We start from the raw sequence: 9,863 nt of genomic DNA, 5'->3' as shown, positions 1-9,863 counted from the left end.
CTATTATGCAATTAGTCTAGTTAAGATACTTGCAGTGATGGATATAGATATTTAACACGTAGGCTTTCGCGACCAATATTATTGATAATATAGGTTTTTGGGTCAGATCGCGTTATTTATAAATGTGTCGTAACCCTCCATCACCCGACACGGCCAAACAATAAAAAAACGTGTCACGTTTTTCAAAGGAAGTGAATTATTTTGTCCTTTGAAAAACGTGACACATTTTTTACTGTTTGGCCGTGTCGGGCGGTAGAGGGTTACGACACATTTATAAATAACGCGATCTGACCCAAAAACCTATATTATGGATATAGATATGGTTAGTTGGGCCCGTGCAGTGACAAGAGGTGAGTGAGCGTGTTAATATGGGAAACGCAAGTGTTGCCCGATCGAACATACTCTTCTCTTGCACGTGACTGGTGAGGCCTAGATCCTTGCGGTGATAAATATTGTTTGTGGGCCGTTTTTAAGTGGTAGGCCTCACGTGGCTGAGTGCCCAATGAAATTAAGTCGCAGGCTGTGTACGGCACCCGCGCGCCAGCCAGCCAGCAAAACTTTTATTTTTTTTATATATAAGAGCATTGACACAGATGGATCGGTCTCTCAGCTGCGTCCACTCGCCTTCACGTTCACATGAGTGACCTGGAGGGATGTGGCGTTTCTGTGGACTGAGCTCGGGGCTGTACCAAACTGCCAGGTGTTGAATCCATGCGAAACCGTGCCACTTTCACCGACTGCATTCCACTACCAAAATGAGACATTCAAAATATGATCGCTGCATGTGAAGACACATTGAGTGTACGCATCTCACGTGTGGGTTAAGCTTTCCACGGAATACGATGTGCAAAGATCATTTAAAAGTGTTAAAAATGTCATTCTGTTTGACCAAGCTGCTTGATTTTCTGATATATATTTTTCCCCATTTTTTATGAAATACTAAACAAATGTTTTATTAGAAATTCCCACGTGTTGTAAAACAACTTTAAATATCTTATCTTCAGTACCCTGAAGAGCTATGCTTTAAAAATAATTAGATCAAGTTTTCATTCAAGTACTTACAGCAATAGGTATGTATATTATATCTCTATATAAATAAACTTTAGCTGATTTGTGCTGTCTATGCCGATTTATAAAACAGGCTCATGGTAACGATATGGTCTGAAATGAATGATGATTGTGTCTGCATTAGATACTAAACAGAGCTGTAGGATGCACGCTTTAAAATGTATGTGCCATGCATGCCCAGTGAAGTATAAATAATATTAATACCTTTTTGTGTAATTCAATTTCTTAAGCAAAATTGTATAAAATCACACTTGTGGGCAAGTGGTATACATGTGTATGGCGGACATGCAAATATCTGCTGTGCAGAATGATGTGTCGAAAAGTGTCTGAGCCGCACTACGTCCTTCGAATGTGTCTCTATAAACACTGATGATTCCTGCTGTGGTCTTGCCAAACAGGGCGACATTCGTGGTCGCTTCTTATGAGCTTATTCTTTCACAGAAGATCCATCCTCCTGCCTCTGTGTTCCATTTTAACGATAAAAACAACGCTCAATGACGAGCCAAGGAATAAAATAACGGCGCAATGAGTCCTGGTCGTCCTGCACGTGACTCTTGCACTCCTCCAATACTTCAGGGGTATATATCCTCCGCTACCGCGCGGTAGACGAAGGGGCCACAGCCGCCACTCCGATCAACAGGTGCCAACGCGGCACTGCCCGTGGCTCTGGCTCGAGCGAAAAATGGTCCCAGCGATTCTGTCCAATTGGCATCGTTTTACTACGAAAGCGGCTCAGAGAGCAGTGCTCGAGGGAAGGATGCGTGGAGTGGGGTTGGTCTGGAGGTGGGTGGGGGGGGGGGTGGCAGGGAGGCGTCGAAGGAAATTCTCGGCGACTGGAAGACAGCCCCAATTAAGTGGCCACCCCGCCATTCGCATCGCTCTCAACGGCACATGTCGAGTCACAACGGGGGTGCTCTTCCAGCTGTGTTCCTCCACACCTCCCACGCGTCCCCTTCGCTTGTCCGGCTTTTGGTTGCAGACAGGCAGGGAAGCGGGCGGGCGGGCGGGCGGACGAGCAATCGCGACGTTCGCCGCACGTCGGCGGGGCGGGGGGGGCCGGCGGGGGGGCCTATGCTACAAAGTGGTGACGCAGATCATCTCGTCCGACAGGTCCTCGTCGTACTTGACGTGCACCGGCTCGTCGTCGCTGGCGCCCGAGCCGAAGTCCTGGGGGTCGTAGTCGCGGCGCGGGGTCACCGGCGCCGAGCGGGCGTGCAGGCCGCCCCCGCCGCCCGCGGTGGGGCTGCCGTTGAGGAGGTGGCTGGCGGCGCTCTCCATCTCGTCCATCGTCATCTCGCAGGCGTCGGCCAGCTCGTGCTTGGTGACCGCCACGAAGCGTGGGTCGCGGGCGAAGCGGCCCAGCCCCTCCGAGATCAGCACCTAGGCGCAAGCGCAATGGCGGCACGACGTCCGCTGTGCCGCTCGTTCCCAATGCTGCCCGTCGTGTGAAACTCACCGCTCCCTCTCCCCCCCCCCCCCCCCACAAAGTCGTCCGAGCTAGCGGCTCCCTGCACGAGGTGAAGTGTAGGCCCAAGACCTTGTTGTTTGTCTAAGCCGGTGACTGACTGCCTCTAATTCTATTTGAGTGCATTCTCAGGGAACGTTGTATTTTGTTTAATTTGTTGTCCTTCCCCGCACCTCCGATTAGCATGGTTGGCTATGTACGGTGTGAAACAAGTTCAACATACATACATACATGCGTATTAAACACTGCCTGTGTGTCTTTTGCCCCTGTGTCTTGGGATACAGAGGCTGCAAGAAGCACATGTTTTACTCTACCACAAGTGGAAGTGGCTCCTTTGGTACCATTCCATTTGTGGCACATTAGGAACGGATCACTCTTTTAATTATGTCCTTGTGCAGCAAGGGAGCAAAGTGTGGTTCTGTGCAAGTCCTGATGTGCTGTGCAGTGCATCAATGCATGTGTGTACAGCAGCATGCGATGACTGAGTTGGGCCTGTAGGTGGCTGGCAGGGTTATTGAATAACCGCACGTGTAAACCAGCCACGTGGTTAATGGCGACTCGGAAGAATTGCTATGTGTGACACACGTGCTGTTGCATTTTACAGAGTGACGGTGCTGTTCTTCACAAGATTGATATTAACCACAAGAAATGTGTTTGCCCTCGATTTGGAGCACCTGCCCAAGTCCTTCATTTCGAGGTGCAACACATTATCTTGGGCAGTGTCCACTGTTGTCCGTTTACCGCAACGGATGAATGATGAATGCATGCAATGTCCACAACTCTCTCACTTTGCCTTATCCAAACATACTCTTTTGTATACTCTCTGATATGCAATCAATATGCGTTGCTCTTCAACTCACAGATGGTAGTGAGGTGCAGGCGATGACCCGCCCCGACTGGACATTTGTGAGCAAGAGCTTTATAGCTCATCGGATTCCTCCAGTATAAATAAATATTCAGATTTTGACGAAACTGTTCTCTCCAAGAAATATCTTTGCCTAATCTCCAGGTATGGTCAGAACCTTTCAAAACAACAAATTAGCTTTATAGAAAATGCCATGGTGCATTGCTTATCCTTGTGCTACTTTCGGTTCTCAAATGATCACCTTTCATTACATCGATAGTCGTGTGATAACCACATTCTCTGTGTGCTGCTCAGTGTGATGTTTATTGATCAATGCATTATGGATTTTGAAGTTTGACCGTATCATAGCTTGAGAGAGACCGTTTGTGATTGAGGCAGTGTCTGTGGCACCGGCTACATGTGTACAGGAGAGGGCGCTAGTGTTATACAGCAACTGGCTAAATCTTAGAAGAGTGTCTTCTTCAAAATACACAGCGGGGGAACACAGATGGGAAGTAGTCAGGCTTTCCCTTGATTCATCAACAAGTATTGATTTTTGCACTCAGAATTTCTGCGTAACATTATGCATTTAAGAATACATTGTTTTAGGTGTGCATGTGTTACGTGTGTTATTTATTGATGGAAGCACTCTAGCCAATAGCGGGTGCAACATTCACAATGGTAAAAAAAGATAACAACCATCAATTTGTTTTCTTCCATTGAATCACGAAAGTGTCCCGAATCGTTACGGGGTTGAATTGTTGCACGCCTAAGTGCACATTAGGATGAATTCATTCAATACCCGGGCCCGTTAATGTCAACATTTATTTCTAGACAAAGGATCAGAGCCAGGTTTGCAGCTGGCGGAAAGTCCAGGGGAGGCCCCACCGACCCCATTAAACATGAGTTTCTTCCCCCTTTACACTGAACACGCGAATTGTCACACAAGCCCAGGGTCAAATTTTTTGTAACCTTCCCCTGCTCGAGTACACTTTACACCTGCTCCAGCTCGTCTGGCCATGGATTGAGGTTGTGGTCTTCTGTACAAAGAGATTACATTTCATAAAAAATATGGCTTTCTATTTAAAGCTTTTGTGACTGCAGGGATTCATCTTCTTGGTTTCTGTCGGTAAAGTCACGTAGAAAGAAATTAATAAAATAATAAAAATAAAACATAATAAAATAATTCTCACGACGTTTCAGCCACAACGCAAGTAGCTACTTGCGTTGTGGCTGAAACGTCGTGAGAATTATTTTATGTTTTATTTTTATTATTTTATTAATTTCTTTCTACGTGACTTTACCGAAAGAACCAAGAAGAAAAATGGCTTTCATCGCAGCATAGCTGCTCCCAGGTGTGGGTGGGTGGGTGGGCGAGGAGGGGATTTCGGCACCCTCAGCCCAGCCCCACTTCCTACGCCACGCGCAGCCCTGCGTCCCGAAGCAGCGTCTGCTCGAAATGTTGCCGATGCGCTCGAGACATCCGGTGGGATATATTCCAAATTCTAGCGTCATCGCCACGGATCTTTGTCGGTCCGCCAACTACCGGATGAAGACCTCCTCCCCCAACGCCATGACAGCCGTGCAGGTTGTGTTTGGATCGCACGGCTCTCGGGAGAGATGCCAACGGATATAACAGGAATAGCATGCGGGAAAATAATATGAAACATAATGTAAACTAGTTGGCAAAATCATGCACGTGCACACGCTATAAAATGCTATCCAAAATGCATATATCTTTGGAAGAATATCCGTCACTCGACTGCATGTTTGCAAATAGTGATTTTTGGCTCTGATTTGTGTCCCCAAGTTCTGGGCAAAGCTTGTATCGATTTGGTTAGTTTTCAAAAAGGGTAAGTTCCTTAAAGGAACATGACTTTATACTAATGCTTAATTAACATTGAACGACCTTTACAAGAGTTAAAGCATGCATTTGAACGTGAAGGTAATTGGACGCAGCTGAGAGACCGGTCAATGTGGGGTACAGACTGTGTCAACGCTCTTTAAAACCGAGGTGGCGGGCACCTATAGTTCTAGATTTGAACCTCACTTCAGACAGTAAATCTAGCTGTGACGGTCCCACCTAATGACGGAGACTTGTGTTGCCTCCGAAACGTCGTGATTTATTATTTTATTTCTATTATTATTTTTATTATTTATTATTATTTTTTACCTACGTGACTTTACCAAAAAACCTAAGAGTATGGGCACCTATAGCCCATGGGCCGTACGCAGCTTGGGACTTAATTTCATATGGCACTCAGCCACGTGAGGCCTACCACTTAAAAATGGCCCACAAACAAGAAGGCACCAGTGTATGAGACGAGCACTCGACGACTCACGGCTTCCACGAGGCTGTCGGCGCTGCCCCGCGTCTCGGCGTATCGGTCCCGCAGTCGGGCAGACGGCACGGCGAGCCCTCCCGGCACGAAGCTGCGGTACGGCGCGTCGGGCCCGTCCGTGTACCACGAGCTGCGGTCCACCGATGGCAGGCTGCCGTTGAGCTTGCCGCCGTGGTGATGCTGCTGGTGGTGGTGGTGGAGGAGGGCGGAGGTCGCGGATGCCCGCGAGTCGGCGCGCTCGATGAGGATGGCGGGCGTGTAGTAGGGCGGCCGCGGCAGCGAGGACACGGAGGACGGTAACGACGGTGGCGCCGGAGCAGGCGGCATTGGCGGCATCGTGCGGCTGTTGTGGTACGAGGAGCCGCGGCCCGGCGTGGAGGATGGCGTGGCGGGTGGCGTGGCCCACGACGTGGTCGCATGCGCCGATGAGTGGCGCCGGTGTTCAGCGGCGAAGCCATCCAGGCCGGCCACGGCGAGGACCTGCGGTTGTTCGCACGTGGGAGGACACGGCGAGAGTTCGTCGGCTTCACTCGTCAGGAAGCGAAATAAAACTCGATTCCTCAACCTTGCTGCAAAGCGGAGTGGGGAGGTGGCGTTTCTTGAACATTCTTTGCAAGCCCCTCCATTCAAATAAGTAATTTGAATAATAATGAGCATGTCGCTTTATAGACAATGGGTCTCCCTTCAGTAAGATACCACGCTGAAGAATGGTTACCCAGGATGCCATGTGTCAGCAACTTTTCATCGTTTCACTCAATACAAATGAGTTCATGCTTAAAATGTCAAGGGCTACTAAGTATCTACTGATGGGTAACTCTTCATATTAAAATGTAAAACTGCCCATCTAGAAACATTCTTAAAAAGCAATCACCATGGCGTACAGTTGAAGGTTTCGAACTGCCCTGATATTAACTCAAATCTCTCTGCCCTCTCTATCTCTCTGCTACGAAGCTTGGACCCTGGAATGGAACGGGGCTCCCTGCACAATGCCCTCTGTCTTCGTAGTGTGGGCCGTGGGAGCCCTCTGGGACAATGACCTCCAGTGCAGTTGCACTGCCTGTGCACTCGATAGCCACGTCGCTGCCACAGAACACTGGATCCACCCCCTGGGAAGGAATGGACTGCAGAAATGTTTGGGATGTTGCATCCGTGCAACAAGAGGTGTTCTGCTTGAGAGGCTCAATATATATATTTTGTAAAACCTGTAATTACGTTCAATACAAAGTGACAACAACTGATTCATCGCTGGGACATTTATTCATATTGATATTTATCAATTGATATAATAAAACACAACCCTTTTACTCAGTGAATCCAAGGCATATTGAGATGTAAAATACACAGCAAGTATGATATTTTTGATAAATGTGCCATGGATAAAAAATAGCTGTGAAGTTATTGCAAGCACGTGTCAGTGAAGAGCGGTAACTTTTGGTCTTAAGTAATTGTTAATATAAAGTGATACATTGCTCAATAATGCATCGTTCCAAATGTGCATATGATTTTACACAAGTCAATGCACATCCAAATGAGAAACTGATTGATTTATTGAGAACACGATTTTGTTATTACTGGCCTACTGAGCACAAATTCTACTGGCCACAGGTCTGCAATAAATGAATGCTGCATTCCATCAAACCCAGCGAGAGAGAGAGAGAGCGAAAGGAATGATACCAAGAATTTTCATTTCAATTCAAATGCAATTTGACATTATTACCAATCGCATTCCTAATGCAGGCTGGCTGAGCAGCCTCAGCTAATTGGGCACTTATCTCCCCAACCCTCGGCCTAACAATGCCCCTGATGAATGCGATAACTGCCAGTCACATGTAAATCACCATCAGACTTTTTTTGAGCCGCTCGAGTCATTTCCACCCACATTGTCACCATTTCATCGCAGAGGTAAAGCAAGGTCGTTGTATGAGCGTGGGACAAAAGCTAAATCATAAACACGTGGCAATTTTTTGGGGGGAAATTCGTCGCATTTTTTTCGGATTGACCGTGAAAAATAAGAGATATTAAAGTAAAAAAAGCGTACTCGGTAGGTGAATTAATGAAAAAAAGAATAGATCCAATGCCAACAAGAAAATATTTGAAATTGCGCGCGTTCAAACTAAACGAACTTTTCTCTTTAAAGACAAAGCCTTACAGACTCTGTTGACAACCACCTGTGAAGGTATGCAGTACATATGAGAATGTGGTTAGCACTATTCCTGCTAACCTTTGTTACCCCGTCACAGCATAAGGTACTCAATTAAGGCTCAGTACATTTAGAGGCCCACACACTCAGATACGAATTGTTACTCATATTATACGTGGCTAAATATAAAATTTAAATATATTGGATTCTAGCGCAGTGGATGAACCACTACTCCACCACTCTTCACACAGAAAAGAGCCAGACGAAGCCAAATTAAGTAAAGCATTACATTTGTTATGATGCTTTTGTGTCATCCTTAATCACAGGTGGTTACCAGAATTTGAACCCGGCATCTCAATAGTGCAAGCTCAGTGACACAAGCTCCAAGCTGAAGGGCCACCATACTCTACTTGAGTACCTCGCTTGTTCACAGGTGGCTGAAAAACCCAGATCCAAACCCAAGATCTCAGAGCGGCACTCTTACACAAGTCACGTCTTTTGTCTGATGCCCGTGAAAGCGCACAATGCCTCCCCCATCACAGGCAATGGGTAAAATCACCAAAGCCCCTTATCTTCTTGGTTCATTCGGTAAAGTCACGTAGAAGGGAAATACTAAAATAATAAAAATAAAACATAATGAAATTATTAAAATAAAAAAATAAAACATAATAAAATTATTATGTTTTATTATTATTATTTTATGATTTCCTTTCTACGTGACCTTACCGAAAGAACCAAAAAGATGAATCCCTGCAGTCACGAAAGCTTTAAATCGAAAAAAAAGCCCCTTGTGTTGAGATGTGAATCTGGCCCGCAACAGCCACTCGGCGCGATGCCCTCACCTGTTGTTGGGCGAGCCGCAGAGGAAGGGACGAATTGGGTGCGTAGTTCAAGGACATGGGTAGGTCCGACTCGAGACTCGACTGTCTCCGCAGGCAGTCGATGTTAAACGAGGGTCTCCTCCCTGCGCTCACACGCACAGACAAAGATCCCCCGTGTAGCCTGAACAGACTGGAGGAGCAAGTGCTGTTAGCGAGCACCTATGAAGGCCGGCACGGCACACGAGGGGGTGGGTGGCCAACACCACCCTCGGCCGCCTTTGTCTCCCAAGTGGCGATGATTACACATCGAACCAGGTACTCATTTGAGGCTGAGTCGACCTAGGGGAGGCCCAGGACCGGTTCAGATAATTGTCACTGGTTTTGGCCGTGAACGGGAATCGAACTCGGGTCGCCAGGTTCGTAGCGCAGCACGCTAATCACTACACGATCGCTCCCCACGCACACACACACGTGCACACACACACGTGCACACATACACACAGGAAACAAAGCACCCCCCTCATATAGCCTTAACAGACTTGTGGGGCAAGTGCTGTTAGTGAGCACCTATTAAGGCACACAATGGGGTGGGTGACCAGCACCACATTTGGCCATTTTTGTCTCCCTAGGAGAGGCCCAGGACTGGTTCAGATAATCGTCACTGGTGTTGGCCATGAGCGGGAATTTAACTCGGGTCGCCGGGATCAAAGCGCACCAATGCTAACCACTACACTACCTCTCCACTGCACACGCACAACAAAAACAGCTGCCATCTGCCATTGAAATGGCGGTGATGTCACAATGGCCCTTCTGCCAAGTCAGGTGCACTCAGAGGCCACACATTGCACAAAGACAAAGGTCTTCCGTATAGCCTGAACAGACTGTTGGGGCAAGTGCTGGCAGCGAGCACCTTTGAAGGCCGGTACAGCACACGAGGGGGTGGGTAAGCCAACATTAGGCCCGGCCGCCTTTGTCTCCCCAGTGGTGATGTTTACACACCATACCAGGTACTCATTTAAGGCTGAGTCGACCTAGGGGAGGCCCAGGAACGGTTCAGATAATCGTAACTGGTGTTGGCCGTGAGCGGGAATTGAACCTCAGTCGCCAGGTTCGTAGCGCAGCCCGGTAACCGCTGCACTACCGCTCCCCACATTGCACACACGCACACACACGCACACACACA

At 47.7% G+C, this 9,863-nt stretch overlaps 1 protein-coding gene across 10 annotated transcripts in view; it reads right to left on the bottom strand.

The window, feature by feature from the left end:
* Positions 1-259: 259 nt before the first annotated feature.
* LOC144944328 (voltage-dependent L-type calcium channel subunit alpha-1D-like) overlaps positions 260-9,863 on the bottom strand; it is a 208,573-nt gene continuing 198,969 nt past the window's right edge. For all 10 annotated transcript variants that reach the window (XM_078872398.1, XM_078872403.1, XM_078872407.1 and 7 more), the window contains 3 exons: positions 8,702-8,823; positions 5,720-6,199; positions 260-2,448 (listed from right to left, as the gene is read on the bottom strand). In XM_078872398.1, the coding sequence (XP_078728524.1) occupies positions 2,143-2,448; positions 5,720-6,199; positions 8,702-8,823 (908 nt within the window). In that variant the 3' untranslated portion in view covers positions 260-2,142. The remainder of the gene's footprint in view (positions 2,449-5,719; positions 6,200-8,701; positions 8,824-9,863) is intronic.

This window comes from Lampetra fluviatilis, chromosome 34, assembly GCF_964198595.1.
Source record: "Lampetra fluviatilis chromosome 34, kcLamFluv1.1, whole genome shotgun sequence".
NCBI classification, from domain to species: domain Eukaryota; kingdom Metazoa; phylum Chordata; class Hyperoartia; order Petromyzontiformes; family Petromyzontidae; genus Lampetra; species Lampetra fluviatilis.
This window is presented reverse-complemented; position numbering and strand designations above follow the sequence as displayed.